This window comes from Cavia porcellus, unplaced genomic scaffold (genome assembly GCF_034190915.1).
Source record: "Cavia porcellus strain 051 isolate PalLab524CR breed Dunkin Hartley unplaced genomic scaffold, mCavPor4.1 scaffold_10, whole genome shotgun sequence".
NCBI classification, from domain to species: Eukaryota; Metazoa; Chordata; class Mammalia; order Rodentia; family Caviidae; genus Cavia; species Cavia porcellus.
In genome coordinates this window covers 1,543,441-1,571,383 of record NW_026947493.1, presented here as the reverse complement: position 1 = coordinate 1,571,383, position 27,943 = coordinate 1,543,441, and the positions used below count along the sequence as shown (strand labels likewise).

The 27,943-nt window shown below is 41.5% G+C and overlaps 1 protein-coding gene across 4 annotated transcripts in view; it reads left to right on the top strand.

Moving 5' to 3' along the window:
* The window catches only part of Iqch (IQ motif containing H), a 216,733-nt gene that overhangs the window by 166,008 nt on the left and 22,782 nt on the right, over positions 1–27,943 (top strand). For all 4 annotated transcript variants that reach the window (XM_063257797.1, XM_023561668.2, XM_063257798.1 and 1 more), the window contains one exon: positions 21,046–21,216. In XM_063257797.1, coding sequence (XP_063113867.1) covers positions 21,046–21,216 — 171 coding nt within the window. The remainder of the gene's footprint in view (positions 1–21,045; positions 21,217–27,943) is intronic.

Genomic DNA, 27,943 nt, shown 5'->3' with positions numbered 1-27,943 from the left:
AACCTGGGCAATGTAGATAAATGAGAGTGGTCACCAAGAAGGAGCTTTCAGGTAGCAGAACAGAAGAGCGGTGTGGGAAACGTGGGGTGTAAGCATCGGGAGCCTCGGCTAGAACACAAGGTCACAGGGAGTAAAAGGAAAGGGGGCTGTTAAAGTGTGGCACAAAATGGCCTCCAACAGTACCCTTGGGAGCGAGACCCCAGGATCCTACACATGGGGACATTCTAGCAGGCTCCTGGTGCTCTGGAAGGCGATCCTGGTGCAGATCTGGCCTTCTTACATGAGGAGGAGGGGCGGGCTCTGCCTCCTGATCTGCTGCAGGGACCCAACCCTCCAACAAGCAGCAGCCAGAGCTGCTTGGGAACCCTGACAGGTCCTGCTGGGCAGCAGCCTGTGGGCTCTGCGAGGGGCAGGGAGCACCTGCCAAAGGCTTCCATTCGAGGAAGGACTGGCGTGCAGCTCTAAAACAAGGAAGGCTACACACTCCCCTCCAGGTGCTGAGGGAACAGATAAGACGCGTCCCTGCTAGCCCCTTCGCAGCTGTCATCCAGTGTTGCCTTACATACATACACACAGTTGTTTTCTGTTCTATGAGGCTCACAGGTGTAGCTACTGCCTCTATTCATTTTGAAATCCTCTACAAAATGTGCTAAGCCTTGTATTTTTTTTTCCTCTTTAGATTTAACACAATGATGGTTCCATTAGGCCAGCCATTTGACTTATATTTGTTGACTGATGAACTTTGGGACCTTATAGATGATCCAGACCTATTGGGCTTATTTACTCACTTTTGGGAAGCCTGCAACAAAACAAGTATTCATTGAGCATCAATTATCTACACCACTGTGCTAGTGCTAGCAAAGCCACAAGACGCTAGAGGCGTGGGCGTACCTGCCCTCAGGAAGTTCACAGTCTAGCTGGGGGGACAAGCTGAAAAAAGGAGCTACTAGAAAAGGCTTGAGTGACAACTGTATAGAACATTAAAAGGGACATCAAAAAGGTAATGTCAGGTTAGCCACCAATCAGTTTGCCACGTGAATTCGGACAAGAAGAATGGCATTTCTGTTGGGAGCAATCAAAAAGGGGTTTTACACAATAGGTGGGATGTGGGTTGAAAGATGTGGACTTGAAGGAATGTAAGAAAGGAATGTATCTATACGGGAAAAAGTTCTGAAGGGTGGTGGTAGAAGTACATATATATGAAGAAAAATGATGATCTGTGATCACAGACATCGTATCTGACTGGTGTCACGTAAATATGAACTTATATGGCAATTCCTTTTCTACATATAAAATTCTCTATAAACAAGAAGGTTAGCAAAGATGCTCCTGTTGAAATTTCCAGAGGAAAACCTTCTTTGTTTTTCAATAATTGTGAACATCTATTTTATGAACATTGATCATTACTACTTTTAAAAGGGAGTGGGAGCCAATCTTTAAGAAAGAAGAGTTCAGAGGAAAACTGGCTGCAGGAAGTGCCCCGTAATGACCCTAAATATGTCAGGCAGCCACAAAAGGAAATGAGAATGATCAGCTATACAGAGTATGAGGGAGATAACGATGATATTGATCAGTCTAGTCAGTACGGTATGGTTTAGATCTAACCAGTCCTGTGTTTGGAAGGTGATCAGATTACGGGAGCATCATGGCCAGTGCTGTGAGCAGGTGGGCCTGGTCAGCAGAGGCAGGTACCTGGGCGCGCGCGTGGTCTGAAAGGGGTTAGCTCCTTGCCCAGTTCCTCCCTTTTTCCGCTGCTTCCTGTGAGCCATGCCACGAGCAGCTTTCCTCCACCAGGCCCCACAGCCACGCCGCCCTGCCTTGGAGCCCGTGGACTGTGGACTGAAACCTCTACACACTGTGAGCCAAAAAACCTCTCCTCCTTCAATTTGTGGGTGCTGGGTATTTTGTCCCATCAACAAAGAAAGCAGCTAAGACACCATGTGTTCTGAAAACTTTTTTAAAAAACACTTTCTAAACAGAGAATATCAGCTTAGAATAGAAAAAGGGTCTGAAAATACTTGCATTGTTATAGTAAAGGTTTCCTGTCCCACCCTTTCCAATGACTGATATGACACTGGACGACTCACTGAACCTTTCTAAGCTATATTCTCTTGTTAACAAGTGGTAAATTTCTGCCTTCCTCACAGGATGTTCTGAGAGGCTGAGCAGACAGATAAAGGTGCTGTTCTTATTAAATCAGATGGCATAACCACATGTAAAACTGTCACACAGGCCTCAGCAGGCTCTCCAACTGTGAGTGAAGTCTGAATTGAATTAGCATTATTTTTAAAAGTCACTGAGCATTATCATTATCTCAGAGTGGTATGTAAGCTTCAAAAATGAGTACACTTATTTCAGGCCATGGAAAAGCCAAGGTCTACAGAAATATCATAATTCCTTTTGGTTCATTTCTATATACTCAGCATCTCATATCCCTCTATCATATAATAGATGCTCAATAAACATTTATTAAATGAATAGATTGAATACTTCTGAGTTCTCCTGTAGTACTCTCATTTGTAATATCTCCTTATCTCTGTTTTCAAGATTCATAAGGAATTCACCAAGGGAACTCAGTGAGATTTACTTTCTCTCTTTAGAGAAGGTGTTTTATTTATGTACAAGAAGGTTAACAGTGTATATCTAAATTAATTTTTAATAGGCCTTTGGTATAAACAGAAGTGCCTATTATTCAGTGTTTTTAAATGTTATAATAGGCACATTGTTAATCACAACCTAATACCTAGTAAAGGGAAAACAGATCCCAAAGGATTTAGAAACATTATAGTAAAAGACTCATCCTTTTAAAGGTCCTTATCTTTGTGTCAGTGAAAGAAACCTGTAATATACAAATAATAGCAATGATGATGGCAATGATGATGACTTTTACAACAAACAGGCCAATGATGACAGATTTTACAGTGAAAATTACAATTCTCCTGACTAGTGAAAGCGCAGGTAAACCAGGGGCTGATTTTGCCAAGGTAATTTTGTTACCTTGTGACTTTCCTTAAATGCTTCATCAACCTCGTTACACTGCACACTTGGACACTGGGAAAGCTGGAGCCCAAGCCTAAACCTCAGCTCGCAGCTAACTGGTTCCTGACAACAGGCCTCGTTCCTCTGTTCATACCCAGCGGTCCCACCCAGGACTCCTTCAGAGGCGCTGTCACCGTCGAGCTCCTTGCTTCCTCTCACAGAAGCCACTGTCAGGACTTTGAGGTCTCTAACTACCTTTAGTCACCAGGAACACTGCCAGGACAGGGAATCTGGGTACTCACTCCTCATCTGGCCCTTTTCAGCCGGCATCACTATCTGCAGGACTCAAGAGGGCAGCAGTAGGGAACACGGAAAAGACTTCCTGCTAAGGCTACGGGAAAACAGGAGACTCTTGACAGGCGAAAACTTACAGCTGGCCTTGCCTTCCCACCCCAGCAGCACAACACCCCAAAAGTCTTTCTCCTACCTGTCTGCCAACGGTAGTCAACATTTTTGTGGGATTAAAATCTCCCTTTCAAAATTGTGCTTTTCCAGCCCCAGCCCCAGCCCCAGCTTTACCAACATATAAATGACAAAAATGGTCTATAGGGGATGTAGTTACTAGAGTGCTTATCTAGAATACAAGTAGCCCTGGGTTCATCCCTGTACCTAAAAACAGATAAAAATAAAGTATGTATTTATGCTGGGCGTGGTGGCACATGCCTGTAATCCCAGCACTTGGGAAGCTGAGGCAGGAGGATTGCTGCAAGTTTGAGGCCAGCCTGGGCTACAAAATGAGTTCAAGGCCAGTCTCAACTGCATAGTGAAACTCTGTCTCAAAGAGACAAAAAAGAGTATGTATTCGAGATTTGCAGTGTTATATTTTGACTCACATATACATTGTGAAACACCACAAATTACATACCCATCATTTCAGATGGCTGCCTTGTTTTGTATGGGATCTATTTTCTTAGCAGATGCCATTTGTACAATGCACTAGTCAATGCACTAATCAACTCTAGTCATCAGGTATATGTGATCTCCAGAACTTACTCACCTTATAACAGAAAGTTTTTATACTATAGCAGTATCTATTACTCCTACCTCCTGAGCCCTGATATTCACCTTTCTACTTGCTGTTTCTGTAAATTTGACTTCATTTTTATTTTAATTTCTTTGGGTGATAACACCCAGACAGAGTTGCTTTATTTCTTACCAGGTGTGGTGGTACATACCTGTAATCCCAGCATTTGGAAGGCTGAGGCAGAAGGATCACTGTGAGTTTGAGCCCAGCCTAGGCTCTATAGTGAGTTAAAGGGTGGCCTGAACTACATAGCTGTCATAGCTGAAGCTACAAGACCCTGTCTCTAAATAATAAATGTTTATAAAACAACAACAACAAACCACAAAGATGCCTTCTTTATTTCTTAGTACACGATTGATTGTGAAGCTCACAACATCAAATGGTCTAATTACCAACTAATTTTATACCTCTGAACTATAAATCAACAATTCATTCAGTAAGAAACAACACTGTCAGCAGCTTAGATGAGACCTTTTGCGTTTGGCTTATTTTATTTAACATAGTGTCCTCCAGGTTCACACATGTCACAAGTAGCAGGATTTCTCTCTTTATAAAAAATGAATAAAGTCCATTGTGTGTGTGTGTGTGTGTGTGTGTGTGTGTGTGTGTGTATAAAGTTGCTGGATCTTATAATACTTACATTCTCAATTTTTTGAGAAAGCACCATACTTTCCACAGTGGCTACACTGCTTTATACCCCATAAACATCCACACTTACTCCTCTCGAGAGCAGAAATGGCCCGGCAGAAGGGCATGGCAGAGGAAGCTGCCCACCCCATGGAAGCAGAGTCAGACAGAAAGGGAGGAGCCAGGATATGCACCAGATGCACCTCCAGCCACGCCCTGCTTCCTAACGGGCATATTCAGCCATGAACTCACCCACGGATGAATCTGCTGATGAACAGAGCATTCCCAAGACCAAATCAGCTCCAAAAAGCCCATCTCTGAATGCATGAGTCTTTGGGGGACATTTTAGATGTGAACTGTAACAGGTTGTTTGTTGCTGCTGAATCGTCTGAGCTCTGTAAGACTGTCCTTAGCACTCGTTTCTTTTTTCTCCTGTCACTGTATAGGATAATGTGCCCTTGTCCTTCATTATTTCTTAAAATCAGATGGCACTGCCCACCCCTCCCCAGGGCACTCATCGTTCTTATTTTTCATATGCACCAGAACCAGGGAGTGGAACGGCTCTGTGTTCAGTAAACACACTCCAGCTACTTCTCATGTTACCATCATCCCAACAACTTGCACTGCTTTTATTGTCAACTACTCATCCTTTGAAATATGTTTCAACACCCAGTTCCACTTGGACATCTGTGTTAACTAATCCTCCTTCCAGTCTAGCCTCTCAGACGGTCAGAATAGTTATTAACGATAATATCAACTATCTGCTGAAATTTTATCATCTGCTAGGCATCGTTATGCGCGTCCATGTAATAACCCTATTCCTCACACCCCCTCAGAGGTGGATATTACACCTAACATACAAAGAGAAAACCGAGGGCGCAGTGACATGGCAAGGTACACAGCTACCGAGTGGCCAATCCAGGGTTCCCACCAGGACAAGTCGAGGTGCCAAGCTGTGATCTTTAACAGTAAACGCTGTGCACTACAGTGAGTGGATTGGCGGTGAATTCGCTTGATAATGATCCCCCTTCTCCTCCACCATCACCAGAGAAAATGTATGTTCCCTTGTATTTCCTCAATCTGCTTGTTGAATTGAATTGAACAGCTTAAAGCCAGAAAACACATCTTCTATTTTTTTTAATATATTCCATCCTTGTGCTCAGCACATAAGGTAATCATTAAATGCTAATGACTAAGCGAAGTGGAGTAAAATCAGTGTTGTGGTAGCCATTTTTAAGCTTTAAGAGTTTAAATGTGCAGCCCATATACAACGCCACAGCTGGGAGCGCCATATTGCCATTAAGCCAGAAGGTGGATTCACGGGATGGGAACACTGAAAACAGACACTACAAGAATGGTTAAGTCAGTTTCCCAAACCACTTTCTACAAGTAGCTGCTGCTTTCCTCCCCCATAATAATTTTACAATGATTAGCCTACTAGGTGAGAAGCCTCAGGCAAACACCCAGTATCAGGGAAGTTTTGAATAAACACTAAAGTACTGGGTCAAGGATGGAGGGGATGTGGACCACAGGCAGAATCACTTTCATTTAGGTGGTCAAAACTGGAAGAGAACAGCCATTCAATGGGCTTTATCTTTCAGGATGAATTTCTCTGTCCTGATCATTAATGAAATGCAGCCTCACATTCTAACACATACAGACACCAAAAATAATGTATTTGGTGAGGAATGGCATCTTATGCTACAGTTCCTGCTTCCTTTGCTTTCTTTGCTGATAGCACAAAATTTTCTACTTTTTGCCAAAACCTTACTATGTAGCTTTTTAACTTAATTAAATATATAGGCAATTACTGACACCATCTGTCTTTGTAGAAAAAGAACAAGAAGTGACACAAAACACTAGAATTCTGAAGGGGATCTTGTAACGTAAAATCTTCCCAATCCACTGAGTAATATGTATTTTTAGGAACCTTTATGTTACTTTAAATTATGTTTTAGATATAATGAACTTATAATTCTTAAAGTGAGGTGGCACTGTAGTGATTTTTATAAGAAAATATAGGCAATCCATTGCTTTTTCAGTAAAACTAAAACTTAAACATGTTATTGAACATCTGCTGCCTTAAAATCCTTTAAAATCCCTGAAAACCTTTACAAAGTTACATGAATCTTTTCCATAAATAGAACTGTTTTAACGATATGCATATCCCTCTGAATATATACTTCCATTTCTTAAACGTAAGATTCATTGTGTTCCCCATCGTTCCATCTCCCCACTTCACGAAGGAGTCAGTCTTGCCCTGTCTTGCCATGTTCCTGGCCCATCATGTAGTGCTAACCTTACATCTGTTTTTTAATCTTGGTAGGTTTCTCTACTAATCGTTTAATCACTTAATATGCAAATGATATTAAACTCACCAAAATTTGATCGGCCAGAATTAGGTGCCAATACCAAATCCAAATTCAAATAAACTAACAAAGTTCACTCCTTGTCCCTCCCATCAGCATATCAGCAGGGAACAGGAGGTAAAACATGGAGTTTCTGCCAGTCACTAACAGTGACTGGCAAGGAGGGAGCTATGTCTTGAATCTCTTGTGACAACAAAATTCCTGATCCTCTGTAAATAGAATGTGCAGGATGAAAGGTTCTTTTCTTTTCTTTTTTGTCTTTTTCTTTTTATCGGTACCAGGGATCGAACTCACGACTGCCTGCTTGCAAGGCAGGCACTTATGCCGCTGAGCTAAATCCCCAGCCCCAAAAGGTTATTTTCTAATGGGCTCAAGATAAGGACATTTTTCAAAGATATAACACTCCAGAACTTCTATTAACATTAAAGATATATGGTGTACTAAAGAATATGCCACAGCAGATCTTTGGGGGGAAAAAAATCAATGTACATATTTTGGATTTTTAAAATATTTACTCTTGATGAAGGAAATGTGAGCAAAGTAATTTCACAATGTTTTCTTACAAATCGTCTCAAAGACTGTGAAATGCCTGGTGCATACAGGCAGAGCTAAGACTGAGAACGTACACTGAGTTAAGAGCCTGCTCAGTGTATTCCGTCTGCACGAAGAAGCAGTGCATGAAGGCTTGGAAGATGAGTAGGACGGGGCGGGAACAGGCAAGAGGGGAGTGCCTCCCTACGCTGTTGTTTCCACTCTTTGTAGGTGAAATCTAGGGACAGCTGGCATGGAGGGGCCAGCAGTTAAAGGCAGCCCTGGGCTGAGCTCAGCAGGCAGAGCCAAATGCAGGGCAGAGCCCCGTGGAAGCCACACAGGGGACCAGGACTGACTGAGCGTGGTTTTCAGTCAGTGGCCACTCAGATGGAACTTTCCCCAGGGCCCTCAGACTCCACCCATACATTTCTGGAAAGAGCCACAGGACTCTTATAGATCTCAGGTAGGAACACTGGCTTTTTGCCTCTACCACAGGGCAGTATTTCATTGTTCTTCTATGGCTTTCCTAGGATAGGCTCTCTAAGTACTTTACAGACAAATAATGGGAAAGGTGAGGCAGAGAAGGGTGGGCAGCTTGCCCAAAGTCCCACAGTAAGTCAATGGCCTGCCCAGCTCCAGAACCGTTAGTAACTGGGGCAGATTGCCAGTGTGACCCCCAGAACCGTGGTGCACTCTCACATCCCACCAGGAGCACCTTCATCAGACTCCAGCATGGCAGGAAATCCTGGACACTCATCCTGGCCCTACCGCTTAGCTGGCAGCCAGAGAACATTTCTTAGATTCTTTGTGCCTCAGCTGTCACTCTGTGAGATGACGATGCCAGTGCCCCTCACAGGGCTCTTGTGAAGATGACATGAGACATACTGACCGCCGTGCCTCCCGCTAACAGACCCCGAGTAAGTACTCATTTCCCCTCCTCTTTCCAAGTCTCCCTCCTGCAGTCTGCAAATAAGCAGCTTCTGGAATATCACTGCTGTCCAGAACATGACATACTGGTTCCACAGGGTGTGGAATCAAACACCAGAGTCCACAGGCAACAAGGGGGGCACTCCAGATTCATCCCATAAAGCTCCAATGTGATAAACTCACATCACCTGGACTCTACTCTACTGCCAGCCAATTAGTGAGGACTGATGAGATTACTGTATTAACTTGGTGGGGACGAGGCAGGGCCCCTACGGAAAGCAAGCAGCCTTGGGGAAGGTCCATGCCATGGAACATAGGCTGAGGGGCTGGGAACTGCTGGGATGAGCAAAAAGGGGAAAGGGAGACGCAAGAGTCCAACTTTCCTTTATCAGGTGCCCACCATCCTGGCCAGACCTGCCTCTGTCTGGATTTCACCATGCCCTGCCTCACTCGGTCTGGGAACTGACACATAATGGAAGCCCACAGTGGGAAGTATGAGGAGGTGAAATCTGCTTTCCAGAAACATAACACTGTATCCCTAGAGCTCACTGAGTCTTTGGAGATTATGCATATCACATTATGCTAATGTATTATGCTTCCAACTCAGGACTGCTTATTAAGTCCCATGTACTGACCCACACACTGGTTATTAGTTTGCTTTAGTGCATGTGGTAGATATTGGTTAGCAATACATAACAAGCTTTTTACAGATCTGAATGAAGTATAAGTGTAGTATAAATTCAGAAAGTAGTTTTGGAAGTGGTTTATCACAGGCCTCTGTGTCAGTTATTATGTATATACTCAACTAGATTTAAATATCGGGCCATAAAAATTGTGTAGATATCAATTCGGGGTTGCAAGGAGTGGGGCTAGCTTTACTGAGATACTATATGCTACATAATAACTTCTGAACATTCACACTTGAGTAGTTTTTGGTATATTTACAGACTTGTGCAACCATCATAATTATCTACTTTTACAAAATTTCCCTCATTCCAAAAAGAAATGTGTTACCCATTAGAAGTCACTCACCATACCTCTTTCCCCTCAGTCACTGAGACCCATTTTCTGTCTCCTGTGAATTTCTCTATTTTGAACATTTCATCTAGATCGAACAGTAGGTGATCTTCTGTGACTTTTCTTCCATTTACAGTATTTTCATCATTCATTCATGCTGTAGCATATATCAGTTATGTCAATCATTGCTTTTATGGCTAAATAATATTCTACCATATGGCTGTATTAGGTTTTGCTTATGCATCTATTGATGGATATTTAGGTCACTTCCATTTTTTGACTGTTAAGAGTGATGTTGCAATGAACTTTCATATACAAGTGCATGAAGATGAGAAGCCTCATTTCTAGGCTCTGAAGAGGTAGGATGAGGCTAGCTCAAAGGCCATGGCCTTCTAATAGTTGTTTCTGACCATATATTCTACAACCAAGGTTATTCTCTATAAAAGAGTCTGGTTTATCAGAGCTGTCAAGGAAACTGAAAAGGAGAAGAAAACTCTGCTAGCAAGTCATTGCATACTTAGGGCTGGGCTATGTGCTCGTCCTCACCGTGAGAGGTCTCCACTTGGCTGAGAGAGTCCTCCACATCTCACAAGGACTTGCCCAGGGACCCTTCCAGTCAGAAGCTCCTGAGTAAGAGCCCTTCTGCTTTAAAAATCGACAAAGCCTTTTAGAGATCATGTGTAGTAGCACTAAAGGAGCACTTCTCAGTGAAGTAAGTCATTCACCAGCCCTGATGTTTACAGCATGAAAATTACAGAAGAACTGTATACAGTATGGGATTACTGTCTTGGGTTGCTATAGAAGAAGCATACATAGTTACTAATCCTAGAAACCAAATGGTTATAAAAATTGGGACTTCATGCTTATTAGAGTTTAGTGTTTAATGTCAAAATAAGAAAGGATCTTTCCAAAACATTCATAATTGAGAAACGAGAAAAAAGAAGTAAGTATGTAAGTCTGTGTCCTACGAATATAAATATTATCAGATAGAACATCAGTCTTACCTGTTTAAAAAAGTATCAGAAAAACCTTGGAAAAAGAAACAGAGAAGACAAGAGTATAGTAAAAGAGCTGGGGTTTAGCTCAGTGGTGTAAGCACCTGCCTAGCAAGTGCAAGGTTGTGAGTTCAATCCAAAAAAAAAAAAAAGTATAGTAAAAGATTTGTGGGCGTACTCACTTTGGTGGAATAGATACTAAAAGATTGGCAGGAGTGTTGTTTCTAACAAAGGTGAAAAATACTAGTGTGGCTACTGCTAATGCAGGTTTGAATTACAAGATTTTTCATGTTGGATACCCAAGTTAATTTTGAATAAAGTTTTGACACATTCTGAAAGAATTTTCAGAGTGACAGAGAAGCCTTGGGCATTATAGCAAAAAAAGTAGTTTTTAATTGTTAATAATTAGGTGTCATCAAAAAAGCTGGACCAGGGAAATCGAGAAAAGATGGCGGATAGGTAACAGCAGCTACAGAGGCTCTCTGAGAGAGCCAACTTAGATTCCAAAAATAATACAATGTGGGAAGTCCCAAACAGAGAGAGGTAAACCCTGCTGACCCTGGAACGAACTAAGCTGAGAGAAACCAATTAAAAACATAATCCCGGTGCTACGATCGGAACAGCTAAAGTCTTGGTGCCGCTGCTTGAACTTGCAGATGAATTCGCTGCGGCTGCCAGACACGGCTGAATTGGCGCAGCCAGGATAACCCGCTAGTTTCAACTCAATGGAAACGCGAATGCTCTGAGAGCAGCAATTGGTGAACCAAATTGTGAGCAGAGCTGGTGGGGAACCCTGCATCAACCTGCGGTGAGTGAGAGGAATAAAGACCCTTCCATAGACAAAGAGGCTCCGATAGAGGACATTCTGGGACCGGGCAGACTGGCCTGAACAAGGTGCTATAGTGACTTCAGTCACATATTCCCTTCTCAAGCGGGATTGGTGGGGAGCACTTGACCTGGTGACGCCATGAGGACTGAGGCCCAATAGGCTGGCCCAAACCAGGTCCCTGCACCTGGCAGTACATCCTAACACAGTGAAGCCTTCAGCAGGGTGACTAACCCAGAGGGGTGGGCCCAACACAGGCTGCACGGGTCTGTACAACCTAGTACACTGTAGTGGGTGGGACCACCTAGTCAGCAGACTTCAGACAAACTGAAACGGACAAAGAAAGAAACTGGGCCTCCTCTATACACCTGTACGGAAGGAACAAAAAATATGAGAAGAGGAGGCAACAAGAAAGGGTCCTCAGTCCCCAATCCTGAGAACACTGATCAGGAGAGGTAAATGCAAAGGAGACTGAGGTCAGCAAACATGCAATATCAGGCATAGCACCAATAGACATAAAGCAGTATCTTCAAGACCTCATAGACAAGTTCAAAAGTGAAGTATTTAACCAAGTAAAGCAAGATATAAATAGAATAATTAAAGAAATGCTTAACACCTCCCAAGAAAAAACACATGGTAGAATGGAAGAACAAAAAAAGGGGGAGAAAATAAAGAAAATACAGAATACATGAAGCAGGTTCAAAGAGATTACCAGAAAACTAAAAACTCTATTGAAAGCTGGCATAACAGCTTGAAAGAAACTAAGGATAGATTATCTGAATTGGAGAACAGGTTTGTAATGTGGGAACATGAAAGGAAAAACTTCTTAAAAATAACAAGGAAACAAGCAATAATAATACAAAGGCTAGAAGATGACAAGACGATCTACAACTTAAGAATAAAGAATGTGAATGAAGAAGCAGGGGTACAAACAAAGGAACTGCAAAGGCTATTCACAGAAATAATTAAGGAAAACTTCCCAAACATAGGAAAAGATGCTCAGATGTATGAGGCATACAGAATTCCAGCCACCTACAATCAAAACAGAACTATACCCAGGCATATAATAATCAAGATTCCAGAAATCCAATATAAACAATATTAAAAGCTGTCAGAGACAAGAAACAGATCACTTACAAGGGAAAACCCATCAGAATTATAGCAGACTTCTTGGCACAAACCATCAAATCTAGAAGAGCATGGGGTAAAATAATCCAAGCCTTGAAAGACAATAACCTCCAGCCAAGATTGATATATCCTGCACAATTTTCCCTAGAAATTAATGGAGAGACAAGGTGCTTCCAAGATAAAGAGGAACTGGGGAAATTGCAACCACCAATCCAACTCTACAGAGAATACTGCGGGACATTCTAAAGAGAGAGAAAAGTACTAGGACTCCAGAAACAGTGGCAGAGAGGCCACAATGAATGGAACAGAAAGCAAAATGAAGAAGACAGACAACTAATGACAGAAAAAGAGCACAACAGAAATGAGGCAAAGAAGGTTGGATATAATTTCTAATATAGATGGCCTAGATACACTAATTTAAGGGAACAAAGAGAGAATTGCAGGCAGAGTGGATCAAGAGGTAGGGTCCACCAAGAGGCTCTTCATTGGAAATATAGTTAGTCTGAAGAAGGTTATATGGACCAAAATCAAATATGAGAAAATGGAACTCAATGTGATAGGGAACCAGAAAGTAATAGGGATAACAGGACCAGTATTTATGGATAGGTTGAACAGACAGGCTTTAATAAATGAAGATATATAACTAGAGATCAAGTCCAGGAGTGAGAAAATTTGGAAACGCTTAGGTAAATAGCAGGTTGCCCCACCCCCCAATATAAAACCATGAGTGTTGGGGAGACCCAAAAATACATAATTCATTCTGGGGGAGTAAAGGGGAGGAATAGTTTTCAAAAAAAACCAGCAGAAGATATAGTGTATCAGGAATTAAAACCTTATTAGTTGCACCACTCTGCTTGGTTGGAACTTGTTCCGTCCTAGTTTGTATACAAGCACTAGATCTGAGGGCACAGACAGCTGTCCTAAAGATATTAGGACATAGCACAGTGGTCATCTTTAATTTCCTATTAGGTCAATCAGGATCCCTGTATGACTCATACTGTTGTAACTGATCTTAGTTAAATCTGTCTTGTTTGATTGCTGCTTATTATTGACCGATTTTATTCAAAACTGTTAGGTTGGTGGTATCAAGTTGGGGAGTATAGACAACTATATTGAAAATGACAATGATTTACCATGATATCCATTCTGATTTGATTAATACCTGTTTTGTAGCTCTATACTATCTACAGAGTTGTATTTCTATTCTGTTATGTACTGATATGTTCAATTATACTTTATCTGATGATATAGCCAATTCTGTTGATGATAACAAGAAACAGCACAGTGACCATGGTAGAACACCTTATACAGCAGTTTTGTATGTCTTTTTTATTTTATATGTCTATAGGAATATGTTGTTTCTCCAATACAGAAAGGATAGAAATACATGTTAAGACTCATGCTTGTGTAAAACCTATAAACAGTTTTTGAGAACTGATCTTATGACACATGATGAAATGAACAAATACTTTGAAGGAAAGAAAGGGGCACTGCAGTACCCAGTGCTGATTCCAGAGTGTTATGAAGTGAAATCCAGCAATATTATTAATCTTTGTTCAGAAGGATTTTAATCTAATAAGTTTTGTTAGGTCTCAATATAAATGAAGATATGGATAAATGTGTACATGTCTAAGTATGTAAGATTGATAGCCATATTATTTAGTTTCTGTTAGATAGTTGAACAGAACTGTTTGCAGTTTCCCTGGTTTAATTCCCATTTATATGTTCCCCTTTGTATCTTGAACAACTATTTGTAGGGGGACAGTATGTATACATCAACTAGTGATTTATTACTGTTTATTTCTTTTCTTTGAAAGTATGTGCTATTTCTGCCCATTTTCTATTTTGTTTTGTCTTTCTTTAAATAATAATAATAAAACAACAACAAGAAAAGAGCTGGACCAGAATCAGGGACTTAGTCTTTGATCTCCATTATTCCCCTAATGATGGGCCTGGGCAAATCAGTTCACCTCTCAGAATCCTTGTCCTTAAAATGAAGATATCAGGATGATGAAGATCTTTCTAAGTCTTCCAGCGCAGGGCTGTGTAAGACCTCCCTGGGTATTTTCAATTTTAGAGATTTCGCCCAACCCACATCACATGAAACATATCAACATCACCCCCACAGTATATGATTTAGATATAACTACATGAGCAGCATATTGTGTTTAGCTGACATGTTCCATTTTTGTGGATTTTTTTTTAGAGCAGAATGTATTTATTGAGAGAAGGAATCCTTTTGTCTGAGACACAGACAGAAGGGGTCCCGAGTAAATTGCTGAGGACTTTGCCTTTTCTAGGGATTTTTATAGAGCAAAATCACAAGGTGAGGTGGGTCAAAGGTGGGCATGAGATGGGGCTGAAGTCTGGTCAACCAAGCAGATCACGGGTAACTGCGCAGGTAAAATGGATAAAATCAAAATCAAATGGGGAAGCAAGTCACATAGCACGTGAGCATGAATACAGAACAGGGCCATTTGTGGATATTTTAATGATATTTATTGTTATTTTTGCAGTTTCCTTATTTGGAAGCCAGTTAACTTTAGTCAAAACATTTCGAAGGCCTTTGAAAAAATGTCACTGAGGCATGCTCTACTACTTGCCTCTGAGTGCTAACTGGCAGGGCCCTGGGTTTTTGTTGTTATGCTGTGCTTTTTTCTTTTTTTCTGCCTTTGATGCTGAAGATTTCAAAAAAATCAATATAAAGCAGTGTCCAGGGCAGCTAGTACAGAGATTGGATGTTCCAGTTACTCAGAGATGATCACATGGAGCAATGATTTAAGTCATTCCCAAAAGGATAAACTACTAATAGAAACAGAGGGAAAGGTTTCCAAGATGAATACCAAAAGTGTCAATACTGACCGAGGGACTGCCCCATACAATGGCAATGGCCCCCCTTTCCCTTTACAAGTCTGGGCTATCCCGGAAGTTGCCACTAGGTGGCAACAGGCCAAGAGGCTGCTATCATCTCTACCTACTAATTTTTTTTTTTGTACCAGGGATCAAACTCAGGACCTCTTGCTTGCCAGGTAGGCACTTGTGCTGCTGAGCTAAATCCCCAGCCCCTCTGATTATTTTTTAATGTAATGCAAACAACTCCTGATGTCATAGTCATGTTAATATTTCACTAACTGGAAATTCTTACAGTGCAGCATACCCATTTCGTGAAGATCGCACATCACATGTGTGTACCACAATGGAGAGCTCAATGCTGCCCGGCATTTCAGTGATCCAGGTGGGAAAAAGCCGTGTCTTAGGGAACTGATCAGGACAGCATGTTCTCTGTATGGAGTTAGGCATACAACCTGGCTTCCACAGCCTACCCATTGTTCTAGGAACCTATTTAGAGACTCAGAAGGTTCAGTGCTCACCACCTCTGTGGCAAGTGAATTCTCAGTGCTGCATCTCTCAGAACTGGCTTAGGCGGAGAGTAAGTCTTTGACACTTTTTTCCCCACAAAAGTGGCAAATCCTTATAATTCTCCTCTGTACTCTCAGACACATGTGGAGGCAAGTCCACCAGGACTATTATCCCCCGTGATTAGTGAAGGAAAACGGAGCCTAGGGAGGTCACTTGCTGTGGATCACAAATACATGCCTCAGCCCTTTCGTAAGTCACTTGTTCTGTCAACTCGAATGCTTACCTTACAAAAAGAGAAAAGAAATTGAAATTAGTCTGCAAAACATCTATGAACTTTAACAGTTCTGAAAGTCTGAGTCTTCATTGAGTATCACTGATTTATAAATCAGCCCCTCAGGGGCATACCTACATGGATCTCCTTAAGACACTGATGAAAGACAAGACCAAATCCTTTGCCACAGAACTTTACTTGCACTTGGAGACCATCTCAAAATGTAAGTCCCAAGCACATCTGCCCACGTCTTCATGCTGTGCTACCCATGCATCCTGCCTGTCACTGGAAAGAGGCAGAAGTAGCAGGGGTGACCAGGTGGCCTCCATCTGCCTGAACACCTAAGGCAAAGGGGGCTCCATTCTAGGGCTTCTCCCACCCTCCCCCACCCTAGTCCATGTTACTATCTTGTCCTCCCAAAGAACCTGGGAACAGAACCATTCTGGCCTGGCCCTCTCCTGTCTACCAGGTCTCTGAATGCAAGTCTAATGAGCACTGCTCGTAGGAGGCCACAGGAGAGCAGGACATGGGCAGCACCTCACCCCTATCTACCACCCTGGTCCTACCCTTCTGCTCAAGTTGCCATGGGTTTCTTTGCAACCAGTCCAATGGGAATAGAAGTCAAGTCACATGAATGACTTTAAATTTTCTAGTAGCTTCATTTTTCAAAGTTAACAGAAGGTAGATGAAAATAGTATTTTTACTCAACCCAACATAACCAATGTGTTATCACTTCCTTTTTTCAGAATGAAAGGTTATTGATGAGATATTTTACATTGTTTTTCACATCCTCCATCCTGGAAATCTGGTATGTTCTACATCAAAAGCACATCTTCACTTGGCTCAGCCACTTTTCAAGGGCTCAGTGGCCACGCGTGGCTCATGGCTGTCATGTTAGATAGTGTGGATCTAGAAGATGCACGAAGGTGTCTGTAACTGCAGTTATCAGTCTTCTAAGCTTCCGCTTGTGGCTAACATTTTGTTATATTCTCATCTAGCCTTCTATGTATATTGTTTTTGCACTGCTAAAGTCATGGGTTTTTTCCTCTTGTTTTGTGCTTCTTAAATCAAGTTATTGACAACCACATCATCTCTCATGGTAACATCCCAAACTACCCCATCACTCTGGTGTGTCATAAGCTTCTTAACCAATGCCCAAAAATGGGCTGCTGTAGTTTTTAATATTACAGATAGTGCTGAATGAGTATTTTTGTGTTGAATGAGTATTTTGTTATTTTTGTGTTGTTTAATGCTCTTAAGACTTGGATGTAAGTCTCTCTAGCCCTTTAGCCATTTTTAACAAGTGCCTCTGTATTATCAGTCACACAATAATCAACAAGTGATTTCTTTTTTGACAAGTCATTTCTGAATGACAGTCAAGACACCTTAGGGTTTGCCATGCACCTCTGAACCTGGCTCTGTACCTAGGACAAACCACTTCACTTTCCACGCCAGAGCTGCTCCATTTATAAAATAAACTGACTGCAGTAGGTGTTTGTAACAGTCTTCCAGCTCTATCTTCAGTAATGTTTTTCCCTCATCCTTACATCTAGTCAGTTAACCCATCACTCTGGCCATTATAAGTCACCATAAGCAAGCCATGCCAAAGCCGCTGCCTACATATTTAAAAAGCCATCCACTTGCCTCAGTCACTGCTCATCGTGCCCTTGACACTACCGCCGTCGCTTATCTAAATTGTGATGGGGGTATCAGAGAGATGAGTTCCTAAAATGAACATTAAAGTCTAAAACCAAAAACAAGATAAAATGAGAAGTGAATAAAAGCTTGGAGCTGGCACAGAGGAGGAGCTCAGTGAGTATTTGCTTCATTTAAATCTGACTGCAGCCTCCTCTGGAGAACACACAGGCACACACGCACGCACGCACGCATGCACGCACACCCTGCTTCTCAAAGCTGTGGGGAGTTCACAGTGCAGCCCCGAAATTGTGAACGGCCACTTTGCCAGCCCTACCACAAACACCAGGTGCTGCGGAAAGACAGAGACTCCACAGCAACCCCTAAATGGCTGACAGTCTAGAAGGGAGATCAGAACCCCTAGACACAAAACAAGTGTGCCTTGGGTGGAAAAACCAGATGGAGGAGAGAACAATTATCCAAGCAAACCAGGCAAGCCTGCTGTTGAGAAAAAGGCTTAAGGAAATTTGTTCTACCATTCCCTTTGTGAGCCAAGGAGCTGGGGCAGCCTGGGGAGACAAAAGTACTTCATCTCTAGAAAATCTTGAGCTCTGGTCTGTGCTCTGTGATCTCAATCGAAGCTTGCAATTGCTTTTTGATCTCAGTATCCTCATCAGTAAAGTGAAGCTAGAGTAACAGTGACCTTGCCCAAACCCAACCACCCACTAGACTGAATTTGAGGTTGAACCCAGGAGTTACAGCTTGGCAAAACATTTATATAATAGGACGATCTACTAGCTATGTAGATAACCAAAAAAAAATACACCTCTTAAGAATCTATTCCTTTTAAAGGGAATTTTTAATAACCATAAACATTTGTATTAATGTTATAACTTACAATTTATATACTTTTGTTGTTTTATTCCCCCAGAATATCCACGTAGTAGGTATAGCCATTAGTTCTTCTGACACTTGAGAATACTGAGACAGAGAGAACCTGAGGAGCTCGGTTAAGTTTAAACAGCTGTGAGGCCTTAAAAAGATAAAGGCTGAGTCCTTGGTTCTTAAGTCTTTCCCCTACTCTATGCTGCCTTCACATTAAAACCTTACCACAAAACATTAATATTATCAACACACACATTAATAATGCTTGTTATATATTTCCCTTTGATCAAGAACACTAAGACATCAAAACAGAAACTCAAGGCAAGGTATGCCAGGGATTTAGCTCAGTGGTGTAAGTGTCTGCCTGGCAAGCATGAGGTTGTGAGTCTGAACCCTGGTACGGAGGAAAAAACAAAAAGGAAAGAAAGAAAAAAAAACTCAAGGGGAAAGATGCTTGCCATGCAAGAATAGCAAGCTCACTTTCTCCTAGGAAGAACAGTGGCTGTCCCCATCTGATTTACATTTGGCTCTATAGAGAAGGAAAAATTTAAGTTGACAAATAGTATATTTACAACTGCAACAGATCCTTGGCAGTGAGTTTTTAACAATTGTTGTAAATGTGATTTTTTTGCTATTATAAAAGGGCATTACTGTGTGAATATGCTCCTGAAATTAGCTTCAGTTTAGCAAGGGGCCTTGACAGCTTGACCCCTTAATATCCTTATAATGATGCCATTTACATTCAATGCTCACTCAAGTCACTCACTGCTAGATTTGTCTGAGAGGAGTCCACTCTAAGGCAGACATATTATGTGTTTTGACACACAGAGTTGGCAAGCGGGGCACTAGGCCTTCTAAGAGGAGAAAAATATTTAATCAAGTCTTTATGAAAATGTGTTAGCTTCCAACTTCCTACAGTGAAAATGCATTACTGCTAATTACAGCCTACTCCAGAAATATAATACTTCATGTTTGCTCCACAAGACATTTCTATGGCATGGATTCTATGGGACAAGAAGACAGTCTGATCCTCTTCAACTTTAGCTTTTAATTTGCCTAGAGAATTGGTACACAATCCATGCCGTCTCCTCCTGCACAGGATGGTAAGGAGGGCGAACTTGGAGCCAACCAGACCTGGAATCAAATCCCAGTGCCACCACTTCCTATGTGGACTTGGGCAATCTCCAGGACTTGTTTCTTTATCTGTACCATGAAGTATTTTTTTTTAGGTTGTTAAAAAGATCTAAGATGTTTGTGAAGCAGCTGTACACTGTAGGTACTTGATGCATGAGGGCCAGTCATGGTTTTGTTGCTCGTTTAAAACTCAGCTGTCACCTCTGGAAGGCAGCTTCACTGGGCAAACACAGCCTGTCTTTTTTTTCTGATTCAGTAGTACTTTGTCCCATTCCATTATTAATTAAATATTATACTGTACATCATTAATTGTATATGTTTCTGTCTTCGTCTTCTTCATGGCAGGACTCTTGCCTGTTCCCTTGGACTCTCCAGTGGTCAGCACAGTGTTATACACACCTTCAGTACTGAAATGAGGATGATTCTAGAGATGCCTGTGCATTCCATGTGAGGGTGAAAATTTAAAGTTGATCTGTCTTAGGAAAAGAAAGAAGTAGCAGATGACCTATGCTTATCGTTGGCCAGTTTAGGAGAATAAATCCTTTGAATGGAATTAATGGACATTACCCAAGTTATCTAGTAGTTGAGAGCAATTTATAACAGGTCTATTTTTCAAAGTGCTTTCATTGCATTATAGTATTCTAATAATCCTGTGATACCGCTAAGATAATGTTATTATCCATTACCAGTCGAGAGTAACAATGACTTTGTTTTTGTGGTGGTAAACTGATATTCCTGCACCTTATGGGCAGGAATCACTATCACTTTTGTATTCCTTATGGGCAGGAAAACTATCACTTTTCCTTAAGTTTCATACCAGAAAGACCAACACTGCTTTTCCAAAATCAAAACAAACTACCCTTTTCTCATATTTCTCACTCTTCCCATCTCGTATTGTCACTCTTTACCCCTTTCTTCTCCTTTGTCCCCATCCTCTGAAGCTTCTATCATGTCTCATTTCCTCAGTAGAAAAACACTGTACTACCTATGAAACGGCAACCCATTAGCAGAAAACTCAAAGTCAACATGAGCTTTTCAGGATTAGTCATCTCTGTTAGAATGTACTGGCTCAGTATTTTCATTTCTCTTAATTTCTCATATAACCTCGAATCTTCTGATTAGAATCAGCCCCCGGCCCTCGGCTGAACAATGTAGTGAAAAGACCTATTCCATTAGGTGCCATGGTCACTGGTCTGGTTGGCCTGCAGTATGATTTTAGTCTGCTAGGGTTCTCGTTTCCTGATGTCACCCTCACTTGTCTGCCTCATTTTAATCAGGTATGGGCAACGGGCCTCAACCTCTCATATAGTGACCAGCTGGCTCTGACTCAGCTCACCCTCTACTTGACAAATGGCCATCTGGATTGTGGATTGAGCACCCTTGAAGTGCCCCGCTTTGTCCCAAAGAAAAAAACAAAAGCCAAGTGCCACAGCATCCTGCCAGTGCCGGTAAGCAGCAGATAATGTGTGAATGTTCTCATGTTCGGTGACACTCAGAGCTCTGTCTGCATGGAAGGCTCCTGGAGTTAGAGAAAAAAGAACAAGCCAGGCATAGCACTGCTCTGAGATGGGTTTGGGATGTGAATGTCTTGGTCAGCTGCAAGGGGAGAGGGCATCTAGAAAAAAGAAGCAACTGTGGGCCTGGGAATTACAGCTTCTGTTTGGGGGAACCTCTCAGTCCTCTGCTTGTTTCCCTGGATATCTGCTGCTTCAGTGACCAGCTCTTTCAGACAAACTCCATACTTACACCCAACTTCTCTTTTGAGCTTTGGACTCCTAGACCCAATATTCTACAGAATTTCTCTGCTTACAGTCCTGAGGGCCAGACTACTCAGAATTGCACTGCCACCACTCCTGCCTCTGTGCTTCCTCTTGGTGGATCAGCTGGAGACTGGCCGAGACACCCCTAGCTCCACATGCACCCTGCACCGACTTGTTGATTCCAGCTGCTGAAATGCCTCGGCTCAGAGCCCTCCTGTCCCACCATAAAGATACTGTCCTCCTGCTTTCACTGTCTCATACTAGAGTTACAACAGCTACTTGTTAAGACTCCCTGCCTCTCATTTCTCCTCATAGTCCAGATACACTCTCCAATCAAGGCAGCAGGGGAAAAGCAAATCTAAGCATATTGCTATCCTACTTAGGATTTTTTAATGACTTTCAGGAAAATCCCAACTTCTCAGCTTGGGGAACAAAAGCCCTCATGATCGGCCTCTTCCCTTTTCAACACTGGCCCCATCATAAAGGTAGCTGAGACCAGACCCACAGCTACTGAGTTTTAACCAAGTTCAGCACTTGGGTAACAACGGGTAGTTCTCTATGAGAAGAGTCAGTTCTTGATGGAACAAGCTAAGTTGGTCAAGGAGAAAAAGAATGATGGTCAAAAGGACTTGATGGCCCTAGGTATAAAAGTAGACTAGGGCTCTTTAGCCACAGTTGCCCTAATAGCTGCCAAAAGGATGCTTCTGCCTTATCAATAGTGGACTTCGTGTCCTTTTTGTAAATGAAGCTCCATTTGAAATCCTAATATATTGAACAGATAAAAAGGAATTCCAGTAGTTCGCAGGACCCCACACAGGTATCCCAGGGATACTTTTTCAGAGCAGTGTCTCCTGACTGTCTGCTGAGCCTCCTCACCAGTCACCCTAGAGAGGGTGCCTCACGTTGTGGGTGCTAAAGCAGTCTCCTGCTTCTTCTCTTTCTCTTTTTCCTTCTCCTCCTCTTCAATCTAGCTTGCTCATGGGAAACCTTCAGTCTCTGCTTACTAAGAAGATAAGCAAGCCAGTGTTCTCTTCATTCTGGGAGGTTGAGGCAGAAAGATTGCAAGTGTGAGCCAGGCTAGACATTCACCAACTTAGTGAGACCCTGTCAAAATAAAAAATAAGAATGAGCTGGGGTGTAGATCAGTGGTAGAAGGCTCCTGAATATAAACCCCAGTATCAGAGAGAGAGAGAGAAAGAGACAGACCAACAGACAGACAGACAGACAGACAGACAGACAGGAAGACAGGTACAATTGGACCAGAGAGGACAAATAGTTTTCCTTTATTTAGACTCCAGAATCTTCCTAAAAATCTCCCATGTTCAACCCCATCTGTAGCCTCCATTTCATCAAAGAGACCTGCAGGACGCAAGGTTCAGCGATGGAGGAAAGACAGCATTAAAACTCAAGACCTTCGGACTGGCAAGTCTAACTTCATGCCAGAAACTTTATTTCTAAAAGGAAGCTAGAAGACATGTTAGCTTGTCTTCCAAACACAAGCCAACACAAGCCTTCCAAAGACAATTTGCTGCATTTAAGTGTGCAGCTTCAGAAAGCCATAAGCAGAAGTTGTACTTAGAATTAAAAGCATTCTCCCATTTTTCCACCTTGCCTATAGATTTCATTGCTAGCCACAGGCCAGATACAGGAATTCTCCTGTGATCAAGGGAATTAAACACTTTCAGGAACTGCCCACATCCAAGAGAGATGCATTATGATTTTCAGAACTTCAAATGTTTCTACAATCACTGCATTAAAGCTCTGCATGGTTTCTGTGGAGATAAACTCAGAGTGCTTGGTTTCAGAGACAAGAGGATGTCCTGACACTGGTGTGGCTGTGCTTGTGTGTATATGCTCCCGTGAGAGTGTACTCACATGACAGGCTCTTGTGAAGCACATACAGATGTACACACAGCACAGTTCACAACCAAACTGAAGCCTCCTGAACAGGTGTGAATGGGCTATGATGCTGTCAGGTTTATGATCGGACAGTTGACAGCCCCTTTGAAGACAAGAGAAAAAGGAAACACACAGATGAAACCACTATGATACTGACAGTGCACTCAGAACTAGTGTCTATAAGTCCCTTTAGTAATGTGCTGTAAGGGGAAAGCAGAAAACGTTCAGGCTCAGAACTCAGAATTGTTCCACGTCAGAAACAGGTGTCTCACAGACTACTTAGACCTGGTTAGAACAGGTGAATGGGCTTTTGATCCAGTCACCTCCACAAACAGCCACCTGACGGTTTAAACAAGGTCTGAGAAATGCCCAGACATATGAGTATTAGAAATAAAAAAGCAGTAGCCTTTTGAAAACTTTTAATTTACCTTCTCACAGAAGTGGCATAAATTATCCTTTGCTATCAGTCCTCCCTCTTTTCCTGAACCTTGTGAATCACAGTAGGTAAATGACCAAAAGGAAACGTCTTCACTAACATCTTAAAACAATTCAAGTCATTTATATGCATTTTAACAGCACATGATCTGTAATGAATGATTAAGTAAAACCTTTTGTGTTAAATTATGATGTTAATAATGATTCTGCCTCCTGTAATTTATTATGAATTCTCAAATGCTTCGGGTTTGATTTTGATAGAATGCAACAACAACAGAGTTTATGTGATGACTTTATTTTTAGAACTCCTTCTTTGAAGGCACACATTTCCCCACTACTGCTGCTACTGTAATTATGCCCAAAACCAATCACTCATTAGAGTTAGGATACATTATCTTCTAGACAGATGAGGCTAAATAAGCAACACATTAATAATTCAGAGAGCAGTTCATTATGCATGTGGATGCCTGCTTCATAACTGAAATAAGAACCTCATCAGCCTCTGCCAACCCTTAAACAATAGTTCTGTGTTGTTGCAGCCATATTCTAGTTTACGCTTGTTAAACTGCTACTTGGATTATTTTATCAAACATTCATTTATTTGTGGTCCCTTACTGCTGAGAACAGATTTTGGAAGCTCCTTTTTTAAGTTAATGATTTGAGCAATGGGTGTTATTAATTCTCAGAATATTATAAACATGATTAATTTTCAGGCAGAGATTTATTGCACAAGTATTTCAACTATGTCAACTGAAATGCATCACTGTCAAAACAAGTATCATGGTAAAAGTAAGAGTATGTTCCACACTTCAAGTGTTGGTGCTCAGAACTAAATCAATTTAAATTGTGGCTGAAGCAAAATTATATTCTCCAGTGAAAAGGAGTATTTGGAGCGTCCTTTATTTAGCCTGAAACCCTCTCGTTAGATTATGATTTAGAAAGGTACTTTAATAAGCCTAGACTTCTTCCAGTAAAGCTTTCTTCTGCTCTCCCTAGTTTTCCTAAAGAAGGGCTAACTTCTGAAATTTCCTCTCATCCCAGATGTGACCAGTGGGCATCTGGAGTGAAGACTGGTAGGTGAACAGTCAGAAATCAGGAATTCTGATAGTCACTCTGGTCTCAGTTTCCTTGTTAGTGAAATATCAGAGGTGAACGACCCTGAGGTCTCTCAAGTGAATATATTTCATGGGGTTTATAGAATGGGCCTCTGTGCCAAGCTTGACAGGCAGCCTCTTGTGCTGTGCAGGCATCTGGAGGGTCGCAACCTTCCCTGCAGATTTCTGGGTTTCATGGATACTTGTAGAAAGGGGAATGCTATTATGAAAGGTTATATCCTAATTAAGTCTTTCCCAGCCATCACTTGGGTATTTTACAGGCATCACCTAGACACAAATTTAGCAGTTATTTAAACAACACCTATTTCTGCCAGGCACTCAAATGGGCACAGAGGGTATAAGGACTCACGCAGCAAAAGCTCCAAGTTTATCAAAAGGCACACGTGGGCAGCAAACCACTATGCCATGTAAATTAATATAGCATGTATTGAACTTTACTCCACAGAGGGTACTTTTATAACTATTTTACGTGAATCCCTTTTACAATCTTTTTATATTGATATTAGGCAGGTAATGTTATATTCTTTTTTAGATAAGGAAACTGAGGTTAAGAGATGTTCAACAACTTGTTAAAGATCACTCAGCAAACACATGGTGAAGGTTTAACTTGTCACAGTTGAAAGCCTGGGCGTTGAGCCTGCCGAGCACTGGCTGAGAGTCAGGATCAAACTCAGAGGAGCTTACGTGTATCTCCAAGGAAGCCTAGCTGAGTCCACACAGAAAACTGCTTTCTCCAAGGAAGGATTCACCTGACAGTGTGGTACTGTCTCCAGGTGCACTGTGATGCTAGCTTCTCATCCATTCTGAGCTGGGCTAAGACTAGGTGGCCTGGATGGGTTGAAGGAGTCTTGGATTTTAAAAAGGGAAGATGAGTGAACATGACACAGGTTCCCTGGATAGCACACATTTCCAAAGAAATGAGCATGGAAAGATAATACTACTTATATCATGAACCATATGAGAAAGCCTGACTCCACTTTTTTATAAATAATTTGCACACTAAAATTATTCATGAAATATAAATTTCAGCTCTTGTCTTCCAAGTCACATTTAATGGCATTCTTATTTAAGTTCTTGAGGTATGTAGTATACTTACATGGCTCAAAAGGCAGGTCCTTTGGATGGATGACAAGTCCTTCCCATTGCCCCGCACCCCCAACAAAGACAGCCACCCTGTTCAGTGCTTGTGCATCCTTTCAGAGCATCTTTTTGCATAGACAAATAAACAGAAGATTCCTCTTTCCTCTTATATCCAAAATACAGCCTATAATACATACAGCTATTTTGAATCTCACTGTTTTTCTTTGCAGTTTTCTGTACCAGTTCATTAAGAACACTCTTGTTTCTTTTTAATGGAAACATATTCCATTGCCAGAATATTCCATAATTTATTTAACCTTTCCTCTGTTGGTAGATTTTTGGGATTTTTTTCATATTACAAACAGTACTATAGTGAATTACTTTTATATATATCATTTTGTATTTTGTATACAATTCCATATTCCAAAACATGGAACTGTTGAATCAAAGGACCTATGCATTGGTAATTTCAATAGATTATCTCCAAATTGTGATTTATTATTTGATCTTTGGCAAATCTAACTGAACTGTACAGGATCAAGAGAGAGTAGACTATGTAAAAAGTCTTTCAGGAATGTTGCTTTCTATTTGTATAATTTAATACAGTAAATTTACATGAGTTTATTTTATTCCCACAGTAATCATAAGAAAGAGATAAAACAAGGGTTATTGCACCCATTTTACAGAATAGAAAACTTAATCTAAGCAAAGTTAAGTGAGATGCCCAAAATCATAAAGTTAGTATGTAGCAAAGCTCAGGTCTCTTGATTCAACTTCTTGTCTGATGCAAAGGCTTAGTGGTTGGTCAGTTTTATTGTAAATAACTGACCTGATTTATGAAAGTATTGAGTTTAATAAGTGATCATTGCTAACACTTACTGAGTATTTATTTTGTACCAGTTTCTGTTCTAAAGACTCCAGATACCCATCCAGTCCTCACACCAATACTCCTGTCACCTGTGCTATCAGGCTGGATCAAAAATAACCAGAGATATCCAACAGGGTTTTTCTGTTTGTTTTCTAGAAACTATGGAGTTGGCTAAGTTTTTTAAAAAGTTGGTGTATTTTATTTATTCATCTTTATTAGCATTATAGTAACACATTTATTAGACACTTATTATATGTCAGGAATTCGCCAAGCATCAGAGTTGGAAAAAGAGACACAAAAACAGTGCTGATATAAAATGTATACACAAGGAAAAATCACATGGCCTCCTGTAGGTGCCATTTAAGTGACAGACCTGCTGTCTTACAGAGTTGGGCAGTCAGCATGTGTCAAGGAGGGGAATACCTCCCAGCAAATGGGACAGGGTCTACAGAGAGCCTGTGGTCTGCTAGGCATCAGCAGCAAACCAAAAACAGAGAGTCAGGGAAGGGAAGGAAAAGGAGAGGAGGGTGGAATTACCACTGAGTGAGTTGGGGGCAGTCCACCTATCAAGACAGGCTCCAGACTTCATCTTGAACACAAGGAAGGGACACTGAAACCAAATGACCATCCAAAGTTTGAGAGAAATGGTCCACGCAGTGATAATACTCAAATCCCAGAAGATGCGGGTATGAGCAAAGTAAGAACAACCTGAGAAACTACCTTTATTATGGATCCAAAATCCTTTCAAAGACCCAGCAATGAAAAACAGTAGCTACCATCTAAGAGGTTCCAGGACAGTGTGCTTATTATAGTCGTCATAGGTTAGAGAAGTCAAGGATCACACGGATCACATGGATCACACAGATAGTAAGTGGCCTTGCTGGATTTTGAAACTCAGCCTTCCAGATTCCGTGTACTTTTGCTATAGAATTCGCTCACACCTTCACCTCCCATACTCCCAGGCAATAAAGGTCTGGACTCGGATGGTGATGGCAATGGAAAAGAATCAACAACTCAG